General features: G+C 35.8%; 1 protein-coding gene across 2 annotated transcripts in view; it reads right to left on the bottom strand.

Annotated features, from left to right (window-relative positions):
• The window catches only part of RBKS (ribokinase), a 133,292-nt gene that overhangs the window by 73,271 nt on the left and 40,845 nt on the right, over positions 1-19,176 (bottom strand). Inside the window, exons 1-2 of one of the 2 annotated variants that reach the window (XM_051976230.1) lie at positions 13,555-13,734; positions 6,100-6,232 (exon numbers count right to left, since the gene is read on the bottom strand). In XM_051976230.1, coding sequence (XP_051832190.1) covers positions 6,100-6,232; positions 13,555-13,655 — 234 coding nt within the window. In that variant the 5' untranslated portion in view covers positions 13,656-13,734. Of the gene's footprint in view, positions 1-6,099; positions 6,233-13,554; positions 13,735-19,176 lie in introns of those variants that run through there. The other variant, XM_051976229.1, reaches the window with a different exon arrangement.

Here is a 19,176-nt window from a genome sequence, read left to right as displayed (position 1 = left end):
AACCAAAAGAAGAACAGGTGATGTGATTTCATAAATTCCATAACTGTGGTTTAGAAATAAAAATTTTAAATCACTATTCAATGGCTATGACTTTCATTCATGTCTTTAACAAAAACATGTTAATTGCTAATAATATACTGTCCTAGGTGGAATTGAAGGAACAAAGATAAATAAGACTCAATACCCGCCCATGATCACTGAAGTCTTCCTTGATCTCCCTACATGTTGGTGCCTTCTTCCTTTTTAAATATTCCTAGAGTGCCCAAGTGATCAGTTTTCTTCTTTTTTCCCTACTAACTTTCCACCTTGTATCATATTTATCTATTATGTATATACTATATGGCCTGCCTATAGAAAGCTTCTTTAGGATAGGAATTGTATCTTTCTTTGTACTTGTATCCTCAATGCCTAGAACATAGCAGGCACTTTAATAAATGTGAGCTGAAATATTACTTTATTTTTTTGTGTCGTTATCTTCTAGGTCTAGAGATAGTAGATAGCATCCTGAAGCTAGAGTAGAAAGACTACTCATTAGATTTGTGACACTAGGCTAGTCACTTAACTTCTGTTTCTTTAGTTTTCTTATCTGTAAAATCAGGTACCTATCTCTTAGGTTGGGGTTGTTGTGAGGATCAATTGAGATAAAATTTGTAAAGCATTTAGCATAGTGCTTAGCAAACTGTAAGGCAATAAGTAAATGTTGACCACTGGCTATCACAGATATTTAGTATGGTACTTGACTGTTATTAATAGCTAGTCTAATATATGGCTTTATAGAGGAAAAGTGCTAACATTCTTGCTACATTGTAAGTAATTAATAAAATAAGCTGTCAGACTTATTGACTGTTCAATTCCTTTAAAATTTCAGAAATCTTTAATGGTTTTCTTATGGCCTATAAACATATCTTAATTTGCATTCAAGGTTCTGCATAGCAGTACTTCAAACCTTGCCTCTGAAATCTAGCCATGCTGCTTTTCTTTGTCTCTTGTCAACACCTTTAAAATTCTTGCCATTACTCATGCCACTTACTTTTTTCCTTCAGTCCTATCCAAACCCTGCTAGGGCTTTAATGCTCACCTTAAGCCTTACCTCTACTCTGGAGCTTCCCAGATCTTTCTAATCCCCAGTAATCTCTTCCTCCTCCTAATCCATTTATTGATACATCATACACAAATCTGTATTGTCAATTAGCTTTTTATATGAATATGTCTTATCTTCTTAAGTAGATTGTAAACTCCCTCTCATATTTCATAACACTTAAAAGTTGACTATCCAGGCCAATAAAAATTTGTTGATTGATTTAATGATAAACAATTCATCTTAAAAATATATTCTAAGAAATTCTTGTAAAATGAAGTTTTCTTCATTTGAATTCTTCATATTACATGTGTTTGACTAAGCAGAGAGATGTGAGTTCTATTATATTAATCACAGATTAATAAAGCTATAATTCAGTAATAGGTAAAATGATAATTGCATAGCCTGTAAATCACTGAAGAAATCCCTGTGGAGAGAAAAGTGCTGTATAAATAGGGAATTGAAGGCTGACAGTTCAAAGAAGTTTCAGTAAAATCTGTGGTGTACTAAACTTGTTCTTTCCATATTTTCTCTAAGAGAAAAAATCAATCAAGCCTTATTTTCATTAAAGATGGTTAAATCCCCCTTTAAAAATATCCTAAAGTATAAATGAACCTTTAGATTTCAGTAAATGCAAAAGTTGAAGGCAACAACCCTTTTACCTTTGATAAAAATTATGTTTTTATGATTCATTTTTCAAGTTGTTTCAGAAAAGTGGAAAGAAATATAAATAAAAAGTTCTGTATATTTTTTGTTTTCAGGATAGTCTGTAAAAGTTTACCATGCCAAAAAAAAAGTTTATGTCCCATCATGTCAGATGGAAATAATTTAAAGATGAGTGGAAATATCAGGCACTTGGCTAAGTATGTAAAATCTTTGTTTCTGAAGTTAAATGTATCCAAACACAATCAATACATTTTGTTCAAATATCACCTCCATGAAATTGAATGCCAGATCTATAAATCTAGTTTTAATTTCTCTCCTGATTGAACCCTACTCTGCCAAGTAATTGTCTTTACAATTCTTGTAGAATTGTGTAATTCTACAAACATCTTAAGCCCATGCTGTACAAAATTCATTATCTTTTCCCTAAAACCACTCATCTTAGGAATTTCTATATCAGATACCAATCAATCAATCAATGAACATGTATTTATTACATTTGTCAGGTCAGGCACTGTGCTAAGCACTAAAGATACAAAGAAAAGCTAAACAGTCTCTCTTTCCCAAGGACCTTACATATATAAAAAGATACATACAATATACATACAGAGCAGATAGTACAGAAAAAGCTTTAGAAGTTGAGGAGATAGGGAAAAGCCATTTGTAAAAGGTGATATTTGAACCAAATCTTGCAGGAAACAAGGCAGAGGTGAGAGATAGAGTGCTATTAGCGCAGGGAAAAACCAGTAGAGAAGCATGGCAACAGGAAATGTGCTATGCGTGAAGATCAGCAAGCTGGTTGGACATTACTCTTAAGTACAGTTGGATTGTAAAATTGTGAAAGGGAATAAAATGTACGAAGTTAGAAATGCTGGAGTGGCCAGTTTGTGAAGAGCTTTTGATGCCAAACAAAGTGCTTCGAATCTGATCTTGTGGTAAAAAAGAACCACTGGAGTTAACAGAAAAGGGTGTGTGTGTGTGAGATATATGTTTTGGGAAAGGCACTTTGGCAACTTAGTGGAGTATGGATTGGAGTAGGGAAGAGACCTGGTACAGAGAAACCAATTAGAAAGCTATCATAATAGTTCGGCAAGGTGCTGGATCTGAAGTAGGATGACAGAGTAGAGAATAATGTGAGGAGAGAGAAGAGACATGTATAAGAGGTATTGTAAAGGTAGGAACAAGATCAGTAATTATTTGGATATGGGTAATGTGTGAAAATAAGAAATTAAGGGTGATATTGAAATTGCCATCTTGGGTAACTGGAAGGATGGTGGTACTTTCCACAGAAATAGGAAAGCCTTGAAGAAAAGCAGGTTTATTGGAGCGGGGAGAGGGAAGGGCAGGAAATAAAATAAGTTCCAACTTGGACAGAGTGAGTTTGGAATAATTATGAAAATGTCCAATAGCAAATTGGTGATATGGGACTATTGCTCAGAAGAGATATACAGACTTGGGAATTATCTGCAGAGAGATCATAACTGAATCAATGAAAGCTGTCAAAATTATGAAGAGAAAGAAGATGAAACATACCTTTGGAAATCTGAGTTAATATGTGTGACATGGATGAAAAACCAGCAAAGGAGATGAAGGAACAGTCAAATAGATAAATAAGCAGAGAACCAAGAAAGAACACTGTCACAGAAACCTAGAAAGGAGACAGAATCCAGGAAAAAAAGGTAGTAAACAGCATCAAATGTAACAGAGCGATGTCAGAAGAACAAAGACTGAGAAAAAGCCTTTAGATTTGCCAATTATGAAATCTTGGGTGATTTTGACCATGGCAGTTTCATGTGGATATTGAGATCAGAATCCAGACTGCAGAAAGTTAGGAGTGGAGAGGAAGCAGAAACATCTGGTTTAAATGATTTTCATTAAGAGGGCAGCTAGGAATTGCACTGCATAAGATGCCCCACCTAAAGTTAGGAAGAGTTCACAGTTCAAATTTGACCTCAGATATTTACTAGCTATCTGACCCTGGACAAAGTCATTTTGCTCTGCTTGCCTCAGTTTCCTCATGTATTAAAATGATCTGGAGAAGGAAATGGCAAATCACTCCAGTATCATTGCCAAGAAAATCCCAAATGGGGTCATGAAGAATGACATTGAAAAATGGCTTAACAAGGAGTTTAGTTAAGAAGGGAGTAATGGATAGAGGGGTAATATTCATTAGAGATAAAAGGATCAAATGAGTGTTTTCTTAGGATGGTTAAGTTATAGGTGGATTTGTAGACTACAGGGAAGGAGCTAGTAGAGACATACTGAAGATTAAAGAGAGGGAATGATGAGAGGACAGTCTGTTGGAAAAGACAAAAAAGGGAGGAAATCAAAAGTACACATAAAGAATCTGGCAAGGAGAAGGGTCACCTCTTCATCACAGACAAAAATGAAGAAGGAAACAGTGGAGAATATTATCAGAATTATGTGAGATAAACAGAGTAGAGACGAGGGAATTCTTGGCAAATAGTTTTAATTTTTTTCAGTGAAGTGTAAAGATGAGATCTTCTGTTGAGAGGGTATGTGAATCTTGAGAGAAGAGAAGGTTTGGAAGAGCTGTTAGGGAGAGTGTGATTGAAAACTGATTAAGTTTTAGATTAGGTTCAAGTCATGCTGCCTGAAGGCCTAGTTAAAATTCAATAACAAAATTTGTAGTGGACTCAATCAGAAAGGTTTTGTGACTTCTTTCACTTCAAGTACGTAGAATATGAAGAAGAGTGACAAAGAGGGATGATGGGAGTGATCCAGGGTTGGAATTTGGCAAAATGTGATCAGCCTTTGCATAATCCCTCATCAGTCATCTTTGTTCTCCGACATTCTTTCCTCTTTCCCCCAAATCTGAACACAGTCAAAAACATTTATTGCATGCTATGTACCAGACACTCTGCTAAACACTTGAAATACAAAGACAGGCAAAAACAACGTCTGCACTGGAGTTCACAATTCTAAGGAGGAGAGAGAACATGTCAACAACTATGTACAAAAAAGATAACTACAAGGTAAAGAGGAAATAATCCACAGAGAGAAGGCAACAGAATTAATAGAGATAGGAAATGGCTTTTTATAGAAGGTGGGATTTAATAATAGTTTTTGTCTACTAAAAGCAAATTGACCCAAGGGGTAGAATTCTGGACTTTGAGTAAGAGTTGAGTTTCAAATTCTGTTTCAGATACCTATTAGTTCTGTGATCTTTAGCAAGTAACTCAAACTCTGTTTACCTAAGTAAACATGGGGATAATAATAATACGTCCTATAGTTGTTGTGAGAATCAAATGAGATATTTGTAAAATGCTTACCTCCCTCGTAGTAGGTGCTACACAAATGAGGGCAATTATTACTATTATACTTTATATATGACTTTTAAATATGTTCTTATGTCTTTATTCATATGGCCACTATTCCACTTCAAAATCTCAACACTTCTAATTTGGAGTGCGCCACAGCCTCCCAGGTTGATCTTCTCTTGCCAATCTCTTTCTTCCCCATTCCATGCATCACATTGAACTGAAAAGATATTCTGTCTTTCCGCTACTCAAGAGGTTCCAGTAGTCTCCTAATCCCCCTTGGATCAACACTGACATTTAAAAGCTCATCACAATCTAGCTCCAACCTATCTTTTCAGATTTATTACATATTATCTATACAGGCTTTCCCCTCTACTAGGAAATCTCCTATATGAGATCACTTTTAGATATCCCCAGTTTCTAGTGCTTTCCCTTCAAAAATAATTACTATTTACTTGGTATCTCCTTTCTATTTACTTATTTGTATAGATGATGTATCTGCCATAACATGAAAGTTTCTTAGGGGTAGGGACTATTTGATTTTCATCTTGGTATTTCAGTACCTAACATGGTGATTATTATACATCAAGAAATCATGTGGAACAGTGAAAAGAAGGCTGGATTAGGCGTTAGATGATACCACATGCCTTTTTCTTCCTTACTAGTTGTTTGATATTGGGTATGTCATTTCATTTGTCTGTGGCCAATTTTCCTTATTTTTAAGTTGAGGGGAAAGTGAAGGATGAGATTAGGGCCTTTCTGACTCTAATTTAAGATCCTAGGTGCTTAAAAAATAATTGTCGATTGATATGGATGATTTAGAGGCTGGAATGGAAATCCACAGGAATTCTACCAATGTTTGTCATACTTAATTTAAGTCCTGGTCCTGAGATTAGTAAGGCAATATTTTATATCTTGCATAATTTCTACTTGCCACAGAAACCAGTGATGATAAAACCAATGAAGGGCTTTGAAGGATAATTATTTCTCCTATCTGAATTTTCAGAAAGTTTTTATTTGACTTTTAAAAGAATCAGAACTCTTAGTCCATATAAATCTATTCTCTTTTATGCTTACCTTGCACACTATGGAAGTCTTGGCTCCAAGCCGGGCTGCTTGCACACACTGGTTGGCACCTTTTCCTCCAAAGCCAATAAAAAACTTATGTCCATGGATGGTTTCTCCAGTTTTGGGCAGACGTGATGTAAGGCTAATATAATCAAGGAAGGAAAAAACAACAGATTGGGCATGAGTAACAGAGATGGCAATTAAATTGTTCAGAAGAGAAAAATAAACCTTAAAGTGCTATATTCAGTTATTATTATGTTTTATTAAGCCTTTTTAGATTAACCTAGATCAGTGTTGATTTCTCTCTCTCTGAGTTTTAAATAAAGCACTTTTACCTATCAGAGCTATGTGGTATGCTATATGGGGCTCCCAGATATCTGTTCTGCTCTTGCATCTCTTACCTCTTACCAAAGATTTGCCTTCATTTCTTCTTTTTGCTTTACTTTAAGAAATTCTACTAATTAGAGATCTTTTCAAGTTATTAGTGATAATGATATTCCAGAGAATTAAGGGGCTCTCCTCATTCATTCCTCAGGGTAAATAAAGGCAATATGATTTCTTCCTGGTTCACATCAGACACAATTACAAGAAACTGGGAGTAGGAGCAGGAAACATAACTAATTTTGAAGCATGAGAAGATCTGGGGGAGGAGGGATGAGGGAAAGGAGTAGAAAGGGTGAGAATAGAGACTGTTAGTTAGTAGAGAATAGCAAAAGGATACTAAGTACCATAGAAGTGAGGGAAAAGCTCAAAAATCACCTGTATTTTAATTTGTGTCTTGATTTCAAGAATACTTTAATATTTAATCATATGCTGTATACATTCTATAACTTTAATCTTTCAAACAAGATATAATCCTCTTTGAAAACAGAGAGTAGTCAATAAATGTATTGTTGACTGAACCTCTTCAGCCGCTTTGTTTTTCCCTCAAAGACTAGGACAATGCTCAATGGATACTGAACACTTTATAAATAGTTGTTTGAATGACTAGCCTTTCTGTTTCCACTTCATACTGCCCTACCCAAGTCTGCTTTCACTAGTAGGCAAATATAGTATTCTCCTTGCTAATCAAGGACTTTCATCAAGTTCTGCTGTTTTTCACCAAAATTAGCCTCTTTACATCTCATTTCCTCGGGGTAGATGCTTTCTGGGGTGACAAATGTAACATCTAAAAGAGACTACAGAACCAGAGAACCCAGAGGGCACTGTATACTGGTCATCTAGTTCAAGGTGCACTTGGAGAGGGATTCTTCCTTACAACATTTATGAACAGTCGTTAAGAAGTTCCCTCTTGAAACCAAATTATCACTCTTTGCTGATGATATGATGGTATGTATACTTAGAGAACCCCAGAGATTCTACTAAAAAGCAATTAGAAATAATCCACACCTTTAGCAAAGTTGCAGAGTACAAAATAAACCCACATAAGTTATCAGCATTCTTATATATCACTAACAAAATCCAACAGTTAGAGTTACAAAGAGAAATTCCATTTAAAGTAACTACCGATAGTATAAAATATTTAGGAATCTATCTGCCAAGGGAAAATCAGGCTCTATATGAGCAAAATTACAAAATACTTTCCACACAAATAAAGTCAGATCTAACCAATTGGAAAAATATTAAATGCTTTTGGATAGGGTAAACAAATATAATAAAGATGACAATACTACCTAAACTAATCAGACCTCCCCCCAAACTATTTTGATGACCTAGAAAAAATAACAACAAAGTTCATATGGAAAAACAGAAGGTCAAGAATTTCAAGGGAACTAATGAAAAAAAAAATCAAATGAAGGTGGCCTAGTTGTACCAGATCTAAAATTATATTATAAAGCAGCGATCATCAAAACCATTTGGTATTGGCTAAGAAATAAACCTAGTTGACCAATGGAATAGGTTAGGCTGAAAGGACAAAACAGACAATAACTTTAATAATCTAGTGTTTGACAAACCAAAGACCCCAGTTTGGGGGATAAAAACTCACTGTTTGACAAAAACTGCTGGGAAAACTGGAAACTAGTATGGCAGAAACTAGACATTGACCCACACTTAACATCATACACCAAGATAAGGTCAAAATGGGTTCGTGACCTACGCATAAAGAATAAGATAAATAAATTGGAAGGGCATAGGAGTTTATCTCTCAGACCTGTGGAAGAGGAATGAATTTATGACCAAAGAAGAACTAGAGATCACTATTGACCACAAAATAGAAAATTGTAGTTTGTACAAACAAAATTAATACAGACAAGATTAGAAAAACTGGGAAAATACTTTTGCAGCCAAAATTTCTGATAAAGGCCTCATTTCCAAAATATATAGAGAACTGATTCTAATTTATAAGAAATCAAGCCATTTTCCAATTGATAAATGGTCAAAGGATATGAACAGACAATTCTCAGACGGAGAAATTGAAACTATTTCCAGCCATTTGAAAAGATGCTCCAAGTCATTATTAATCAGAGAAATGCCAATTAAGACAACTCTGAGATACCACTACACACCTGTCAGATTGGGTAGAATGACAGGGAAAGACAATGCAGAATATTGGAGGGGATGTGGAAAAACTGGGACACTGATACATTGTTGGTGGAATTGTGAACACATCCAGCCATTCTGGAGAGCAATTTGGAACTATGCTCAAAAAGTTATCAAACTGTGCATACTCTTTGATGCATTAACCATGCAAATAAAAAGCTATAATAAAAAATAAAAAAAAAAGAAGTTCCCCCTTGATGACTTCAAGTGACAGGACACACTAACTAGCTGTCAAACATTTAGACAGTTCTAATTCTTTCTGCAGTATCTACCTACCAAAAAAGCCAAATGTTTGATGGCAGATCTCATGTCCTCATAAGTCACTTCTGCAAGAGATGCTTATACAGCATGGTCTCCAAGTTGTCAATATGCCTTCTAAACGACAGTGCCAAGAAGTGAACATAATATTCCAGGCTATATAGAATGATCAAAGAGGGATCCAGGAGGAATATATGACCTGTGGAGAGGTTATGGTGTAGTGGACACAATACTAGATTTGGAGTAAAGGGGTATAGTTTCATTTCTTGGGTCAGTAATCAAGTACTTGTATAATTTTGGCCAAATCACTTAACTGTAGAGGACAGGGTTTCAGTCTTTAAAAAAATAAGGCTGGACTATCAGAAGTTTTAAACATGAGGTCCATTAACTTAAAAAAATATTTTGATATATTTCAGTATAATTGGTTTCCTTTTTAATTCTATACATTTACATAATCCTATGCATTCTTTTGAGGAGTCCATAGGTTTTACAAAAATGCCAAAAAGGTCCATGAGATAGAAGAATTACGATCCTGTAGACCAGAGGTTCTTGAAGGGTTCCTTCCAGTGCAAATCTTTGATTTAATGACTTTCCTTATTCTGGACATTATGCTTCTATTAATTCAGCCCAGGATTATGTGAGCTTCTTTGTCACATCATACTGTTGACCAATTGACTTTGCAATTTATTAAAATCCTTATTTCATGTGAGCTCTTGTCCAGCCAAGTCTTCTGCTTTCTATACTTGTGCAATTAATTTGAGTAAACCCAAGCCTTACATTTCATATTTATTTCTATTAATCTCCCTTTTCTCAGGCTAACAGCTCTATTTGTACCTTAATTCCATTCCTTTCCATCACATTTGGCAGCTTGCCTCCTGATCATCCTTTAGTTTATATTCAATCTTTTTCTATCTATTAGATTCATCTACTGGCATAAATATTTGCATAGAATTTCTCATTCTTATAGTGCACATACATGCATATATACATGCACACAGATATCCCTTCTCTTGAGCTTGCCATCCCCTCAAACTCATTCTATGTAACTTTTACCTTTTATTGCTAAACTCTCAAGTAGGAAGTATATTTTATAATTATAAGTATAATTTATAATTTATAAATATACTGGCCTCAGTATATTTATTGCTGCTCTCTTTTATTTTGATTTCGGATTCTAGCACTGTTAAAAGAGCCCTTTCATAAGTTACCAGTGATATCTTTTAAAAAATTGTTGTGTCTAGTTGCTACATCATCTTCATTTTCCCTCTTCCTTTCCATAGAGTCATTTGCTTACATGAAAAAATAAAGAAATCAACCTAGTCCAATAGGATATGCAGTCTTCCATACTCACAGCCTACCATCTTTGTAAAAAATGAAGGAAAATATATTATCATATCACTTCCTTGGAGCCAAGGTTGGTCATAGAGTTAGCATAGATTATTGTTGGAATCTTTACAAATTGTTAAGTCATTAGAGTTGATAGAGATAATAATTATCTAATTTAGCATGGTTCAGTATCCTTGACCTAATCCTATAAGGAGCTGTTTTGGGCCAGAACCTGAAACAAAGTACTAAGTAGAATTAATTGATACAATGCTTGTGTTCACACCAGTACTCATTGGAGTTCACAAGTATGGGAGATTCATAAAGCAAACTTTGTAACTTTGTGAATTCACACCTCCCTTAGGTGTGCCTCCAGAAGGAGGAGTCAACCTTTGGGAAATCATATATAAAGAGGCTCTTAGCTTCGAGTTAGTTACTTTGGGTGAGAATTCAGCTGAATTAGATTGGAAAGGAGCACGCTGGGACAGACGCAGAGCACTCTGGGAGATTGAGAGCCAGAAGCCCTTTCTCCGAGGCAAGAGAGATCCATTCCATTTTCCACTTGGCTGGCTGAGCTGAAGGACAAACCTTTGGATTGGGAGACATTCGGAGGGAGCTCTTGGAACCAAGCAGAGAGATAGGCCTCTCGCTAACCGAGCTATATTGGAGACAATAAAAGAGCTGAACTTTTATCACTTGGCTGCATTTGGGGTAATTCTTGATCTGAACTGATACTAAGGCTGCCTCCAGAAAACCTCCCTGAGAAACCTGCTTTCTTCCAGAGAGAACCATTATCATATATTAAAGAAGAAAAACAGCACAGATTTGTTTTGTTTTCCTGATCTTACTTCAGTTCAGAGAAGTCTTCCTGTGGATCTTCCATATTCATTATTTCTTGCAGCAAAATAATATTCTGTTCTACTCATGCCTCACAATTTGTTTAGCTATTTTCCAGCTGATGGGCATCTATTTCACTTATAACTCCGTTACTATAAAAAGCACACAGCAAGTATTTTGGTGTGTATGGGATGTTCTTTCTACTTCTTTGGAATATATGCCCATATGTCATGGGATCTACTAGTGGTGTCTTAATTTCTAAAGATACCTTGGCTCTATTCATTCACTATACTTCATTCCTGTCTCTTCAATGAGAACTTCATCCCAAGGTCCTGTTTTCCCTCCTCTCTGATGACTCCTTAGAAAGGGCTCTGGGGTGGACTTGTTCAACAGACACCTCCACCACTTCACAGGAGCAGCCCCTACTCTCTTTCACACCTTTCCCTTCAATTTCTATACAGTGACCAACATAACAGGGCTAATGGTGAAGTTTTGCTTCTACCTTTTGGCAAAAATAGCAGCTCCATTTTCAGAAATAAGTGAAGCCCACACATATAGCATATTTCTTTTTCTGACTAAACTTGTTACAAGGGAGTTTGTTTTTTTTTAGTGGTGAAGCTGAATCACTGGGAAATAACAATTATGTCTTTTAAAAAAATATCAAAACATTTAAAAAGAAACTTTTGGTGATTCTTTATTGTATTTAAAATAAAATATAAATTCTCTCACTTGATGTTAAAAACCTTCTACAATCTAGCTCCTAAATAACTTATTTCATTCATGTATTCTACTACATTTCTGTCAGTTCACTCCTCAAACTTGACATATTGCTTCCTACCTCTACACAGACACGTGAGTCCCAGGCCTAGCATATCTGACTGGATAATTTTTTTCCTTTCAGAATCCTTATCTTCTCTTCTTCAAGGATCATCCCAGATGCCATTTCTTTAGTATAGTCTTTCTAGATTTCCTCCAGACATTGTGCTTTCTTCCAATACATCTTTGAGCAAGTAATTTTTTTTTTTGGGGGGGGGGATGTGAGGGAAGGTAATGGGATTAAGTTATTTGCCTGAGGTCACACAGCTAGTAAGTGTCAAGTGTCACAAGTAGGATTCAAACTCTGGTTCTCCTGCCTCCAGGGCCTGTGCTATTCACTGAACCCCCTAGCTATCCCTAAGGGATACTTTGCATTGTGTTTATTTGGGTGTATGTAGAATCTCCTTAATAAAGTATAAAATATTTGAGGGCAGAAATGATTTTGCTTTTCTATTCCCAATCCCAACCCCTATGCTGTTTACACACTTACTCATTGTAGGTGACTAAACACATGTTTGTTGAAGTAAATTACAGAGTTTAGGCACATATGAACAATTATAAAAATCAACGACACTGTAGAATCAAAAGTAATGCTAATCTTTATGATCCTCAAATTAGCCTCTAGCCAATTAGCCAACACTCCCCAACTGTGTGTGGGACAGTTAAATGGCACAGTGAATAGTGTTAGATTTGAAATTGGGAAGATGAGTTCAAATCTTGCCTTAGAAACTTATTAATTGTATGACTCTGGATGATTATTTAACTTCTCTAAATCTCAGTTTTTTCAACTGATAATGGGATAAAAATAGCACTGACTTTACAGGCTTATTATGAGGATTAAATAAATAACATATAATGAGCATGGTTAACATTAAAGTACAAAAAATCCTAGCTATTGTCATTATTATTGATCACGAATTTGTATCTCTCCATTGAAAGGAGGGAAATGTGTTTCATTTTCTGGTCTCTGAAAGGAAGGTTGTTTACTGCAATTAATTCAAGTACATTTACCTCTGTGCTGTTTTCATTTTTATAACTGTAGTCACTGTACTGTATAAATTATTCTATTGGTTTCTTTGACCTCAGCAATACACATCTTCCAACATTTCATTTAATTTCTTACATTCGTTGTTATGCACCAAAATGCTCTATCATATTTTCCACAATTTACTCAGCCATTCCTCAATTAATGTGTATCCAATTTTTTCCTCTGGGCTTTTTTCTTCAATGTTTACTGAACAGTGATACTATGAATATTTTGTTGTAAGTGGAACTTTTCTTTCTTTTATTGAGCTTAAAATTATATCTCATAATATAATTTCTGGGTCATAGGATATGAATTGTCGAGTGACTTTTCTCAGTAATTCCAAACTTTTTTAGAACTGTTGAAACAATTTACAACTCTACCAGTTTCTTAGTGTGCCTGCTTTCCTGTAGTTCCTTCTGACATTGAAGGCTTCCATTTTTTAATGACCTTTGCCATTTACTGGGTATGATGCAAAATAAAAGATAAATATCTTTTTTTGTTTATTTGTTAATTTGTATCTTAAATGAAAACTATTTATATTCTTTATTTATCTGCTAGAGCTTAGAATTATAAAGAAATTTGGGCTGTCCAAATACATTGTCAAAGGCCCTTTTAAAATCTTGACAAATAAGATTATTTCTATATTTCAACAGATTCATTACCTCAATGGTGTAGATACTCTTTTCACATTGCAAATTATGCCATCATTTTGTGTAGTTCCATGTTTTTTCCATAAGTCCCCCATGGAGGATTGACTCAGCATGATAGAAGAATTTCCTTGATTCTTTGAATATTTTATGCATATCAATGAAGCACTTAAGATGTCTGTTATTTCTTACTTTCGATACATGACAAGCCCATCTTCTTCCCTGCTGATAATAAATGCCTGATGTTACTTTTTATACATATGACATCACTGGTCATATTTTGTAGACTATTTAAACCTACCATGTGTTTTTTCATTATCATTTGGGTCATATACAATCGATCTTTTCTGAGACTGCTGTATTATATGTAGCCATATTACTGAGAGAACACTGGTGTTAGGAAGATGGGCTTTAGCAATTTAGATTCATAAAACATTGTACAAATTTCTGAATTAAATAGAAACCCCGCCTCTTAGTAAATTCTGGGCTCAATTCATCACCCAGCTATAGTGTTTATAGATATTGAAAGACTACCTCAGTGAATTGCACATCTAAATCTGGGCAATATTAGTCTCCCTGCTAATTTTGTTTGTCCTGTGTGGAAAGCTAGGTCAACTTATTTTGATTATGTGTCTATCTCTTTTAGAAGGCCTGTAATGTTAGAGGCTTTGATGTAATAATCACATTATCTGTAACTATAAGCATCTGCAGAGCTTCTGAGTTAACAGAGAATTCTTCCTTTATTTGGACTTTGCATGAAACATCCTCCATTGTGGGGAATATATGTTTTATGCTTTGCTTCATTCTGATACTCTGCAGTTCACTGAATAAAGCTATTTTTTAAAAAGACATCTCATATGTATAATTTCACATTTTTATATGATTTCAATATATGTATGGGAGACTCCTTGTTTAAGGGTTTAAACCTGCATTCTGATCTGAGTCAAATGCTTTTTCTGTAGTAAGTAAACAATAGATATGAGAATATATGTTTTATATAATCCCAGGCAAATGTATCCATAACACTTAGGGAACATCATATGCAAAAAACTGTGTATTCCTTCTGTGTTTTCATCAAGGATATCCATCATTAATGAGTTCACAAACAATTCTCATAATAGTTTTATATAGATGAGAAAGCAGACATATAAGCTGATACTTGCTTATGTTTTTCTCAATCACCTGTATTTTGGTAAAAAGTATCATTTGAGATAAGGCAGTGTAGCATGGTGGATAAGGTGCTGGGTTTAGAGCTGAGTGACATAGTGGTAGCTGGATCCAGAATCAGTCCCGTGACATAGGTGAGCCTCAAGCTCCTTGTGGTGGAGGGAGTACCTGTGCTGAAAAAAATTACAGATCTTGCATCTATTTGCATGCCATATATCTACCATCTTTTCCACTCCTTGGGATATCTTGAAACATTGAACTTTATGTATTTTCATAGTGGTCACTATTAGCACAAATTTCTTATGTATTATGTTAGATTCAGACACTCTTCCTGTTACCATATTTAAATGCCATTACCAAGTACTCATCTAAGGAATGAGTGTTGACAGTCAAAATGCAGTGGCTCTATTATCATCACTGAAGAGAATAGATCATTAAAGAAATGCTGACAAATAGTTGATTCTCCCCCATCAATTTACAATTACAATTACATTTATATTAAAAAAAATCTAGATAAATTTTCTACTAGAATGTCTTGCTGTTTGAGGAAGGTTAATCTCTTAATTTTGCATCCTTGGGTTTTCACACTAGGTACTATGTCACTTAACTTGACAAAATGATCAAATGTTTGATGGCTGAAGCATTTTTTTGAGGAGGTTGCCTGATTTTATGACAGTTAATCATTTCTACAGAAACAGTGGTAGTATTGATCAATGTGATTAATTTTGTATATTTCCCATTTTTTACAATTTTTACAAACAGATCAGGCTGGAATTCTCTCAATCACAGACTTCTTCTATTTACCCTTTTTTCTAATTTGGCATTTAATCTTTATTCTAATTAGTCATTGGAATGCACACAGATGAATAATTCTAGAATCCTTTAACAATGAAATAGCATCAGTGACTCCATTTTGCCTTTATCCACAATTTTGTGAAGTTGTCTCAGTCACCCAAGTTTGGAGAAGTCCTTTCTCCTTGCCTATTCTCACCCCAACAAGAATCACCTGACTCAAAAGAATGTCACAAAACTATTCCTTTTCCTTCTCTTCTCAGTGTCTCGTTTCCCAATCTCTCCAGTCAACTCTCACCCTCACTTCACTGTCCACAGATCTCCTCTTCCAATAAGAAACTAAATGTTTTAACCTTTTCATCCTGTTTTTCATTCTTTTCAACCTGTATAATAAGAGTAAAATCAAAGTTCTGGGTTACTGGCTTCTAAGAGCCTTAAACCCCATTTTGTTTTATAACTGTTTGTACCACTAAATAAAGCATTAGTCTGGAGGGTACCTGGTTTTCTTACTTAACTATAACAGTTTTAGTAAGCCAGACAGAATAGGGATCATTTAAATAGCTGTAGGGATCACAGAACCTTCACTGCAGAAACTTCCAAAAGAATAGCAAGATTTTCCACCAAGAGGGCTTTCTAGGTGAGAGAACATCCATTCTTGGATATCCACTCTCCAAACTACATCCAAAGTGAGTAGACCTTGAGGACAGTCTTGTGGGAGAGCCAATTCTACTAAGCTGATGGATACCCTCTAGAGGAACTTCTTATTAACTTGGGAAGAGGGAAAGCTTCTTATTCCCAAGCGGAAGACTAAAATAGAACTCTAAAATTATGTGGAAAATGGCCTAAAATATATTTTTAAAAAATCAACCTAGGTCCCCCATCTGGCTCAAAGAATGGATCTTTGCTATTTAAAAAATTAAAACTTGAGATCTTTGAACTTAGGTAACTAAAATATTGTATGTATTAGGATCTTCTTTCTGACATGGTCTGTTTCCTTGACTCTCTTGTGCCTGCAGCCTCTGTTTTGCTGCTTATTCTATCTCTATCCTGCACCATCTCCTTCCACTTATATCCCATCTGTTAATAAAATACTTCCCAATCCTCACTTCATCCCAGCGTTTTTTATTTCTGCGTAAGGACAAATTATTCCAAACCCTTAGGGAAGTAGAATGACCTGATTTAGAATGCACCAGTCCTTCAGGCCCTCTGACCTATATATCAGTCAGGTTAATGAGGTTCCAGGGGCAATTATTAGGCAGTGTCAGGCAACAATAATCCTATTTGAGGAGGGATATGACTGACTTATTGGAGACATTCTTTTCCTCAGGGAAAAAAAGCTTTTTCCTGAAAGCAAATAATGGCAAAAAATAAAAAAAGCAAAAATAAATAAATAAATAAATGGCAACAAACCAAACTAACCTCTCTAGGATCCGCAAATGACCTATAGACCATACTAGGTTGAAGTAGGCTAGAAAATATCTAATTAAGGGAATGGAAGAATATGGCCTGAAAATTGGAATAAATTCCAAGACACTAACCAAAATAAGTATTGATATGGTCGGGAAGGATATAACAATAACCTTCAGACCATCTGGCCATGGGAGTGATGTAGTTTCTTCCTGTAGGCTATCCTGCCCCAGTTTACTCTATATGACCAGGACACTGAGCTCACAAATATTGCTGGCTGTCAGATAACAGCTAGTGATAACAAGATTTCTGAGACTAATGAACAACAGTAATGAGGTACTTAAAGTTGATGCAAGCACAGAACAAAACTGGGTGCCTACCACTTGACCTAGTGATGTTTCAAGCCTAAAAACACACCTCCAGAAGGTTCTCTGTGAGCTCTGCCCAGAGACTTATGGGTATTACACAACAGAAACAGACCAGTTCTCAACTCCACCTTTAAGCCATAAAATCAGCATATCTGACATGAGACAACTGGTTTCTTTAACTTTTTCCCATAAATTTATCTTCTTTAGGAACTACATATGCTTTAATTGGTATTAAAATTATAATAAACTATCCCCTTGACTTGGAAATGGCCCAAGTCTGCAAATTCTTTTGAGATACTTCATAATGCTGGTCTGGAATTCTATCAGTTTTGGGGTCCCTCATTAGTCCCAGCAGGATGAACCTCCAAATCAGTTTTTTGAAAGGCTACATAAGAATGTTAGATGCTTTGAATCTGAGAGATTCTTGCATAATAAATAATGGATATTAGATGCTACTTCTTAAAGGAAGGCCCTAAGTGGCATGGAGAGGATATCTATGAATTGCAGAGAATCGCCACCCATGATTATGAAGGCCAGGGAAAGCTAATGAATCAAAATTCACTACACTAGCTCCTGATATTTTCAATGATACTCAGAAACCAAGAATAGAAGTCCGATAGTTTCCATCTTTTAAAACAATTTGCAGAACTAAATTAAAAAAAAATCAGTTACAAACTGCAGTAGTGCAAGCATGAGACTGAGTGCTTAGACTTTCTATTATGTCACAACTATCTGTGAATCTCTCCAAAATTGTCTTCCAATCCCAAATGACAGGTGTGTGCCATTCTTATCATTGTAGGCAATGGGTGCACTCTCACAGTCATATCATTAAGCCCCTGGTTAAGCTGACAAGGAAGGATATTTCTGAAACCCTGATCCTCACCAATGAGTCCAAGACTGTACTGTCTACTTTGAAGGAAACCCTTCTCTATGCTCCTCTACTTGGCATTCCTTTGTAGAGGGTCACATTCAGTGGGGAACTCTGGGTGAGGTATAAGACCCTTCAGCCCAGAGGGAACCTGTTGACAATTTCTGGTTGGCCTCCCCACTTCCTCTAAGGTCTCTTGGTCTTCCTGAGAAGTCAGGGGGTGGCTGTGTTGAGATTGAAGCAGAGTGATACCAGGTGGCAAACTACAGACAATAGTAAGATGTTTATGTGGTCCCATGTGCTCATTGTTGTTTTTGTTACATTTTATAAAGGGGAAAGTCTTTGAAATAAATGGACTCCATTTTCCCACCATCCTCAGGAGTCCCGCCTCATCACTTCTCCACGAGGAAGGTATATTTTAATCACCCTGGCATAGGGGCTCTAGAAAGCAGGACACAATATTCCTTATTATGAGAAATCATTCTCCCTGTTTGTGCAAGAATAAAGAAGGGTGGTCTTGGGGGTCCTCACTCTGGCTCTTGGCCCTACCATCTTGGGATTTACTGGCTTAAGGACCAGGCCTTAAACCAAAAGCAATATGATTCTCATTGGTCATCAACAGATCCTGGGGCAAACTGCATTTGGTCATTGTTTGGGACTCAATTAGCCCAAGAGAATATTAGAGATACACAGAATATTAATATAGATAGGAATTACTTTGGCCAGAAATTCTAAGGGTCTTCCATTCCCAGATTTATTCATTCATTTAGATTTTTTTTTTGGACTGAGAGAAGAGATTCTTTGCCTCAATTCCTACCTACCTAGCCTTAATCACTGAATGGGAGAGGCTTCAGTGAAACTGAGACCTATTGAAGACCTTAGCTTCCAAAGGCCCAAGTTTCTCACTGCATATAGGGCCATCTCCAGTCTTCCTAATCTATATCTTGCCTTTGGACCCAGATGGCTCTGGAGGACAAACTGAGGCAGATCTTGCTCAGCTCTCCCTCACTTCAATCCAATTCCCTTGCATGTCAT

This window comes from Antechinus flavipes, chromosome 2 (genome assembly GCF_016432865.1).
Source record: "Antechinus flavipes isolate AdamAnt ecotype Samford, QLD, Australia chromosome 2, AdamAnt_v2, whole genome shotgun sequence".
NCBI classification, from domain to species: Eukaryota; Metazoa; Chordata; class Mammalia; order Dasyuromorphia; family Dasyuridae; genus Antechinus; species Antechinus flavipes.
Note: the sequence above shows the minus strand (reverse complement) of the source record. Positions and strands in the feature narration are given on the sequence as shown.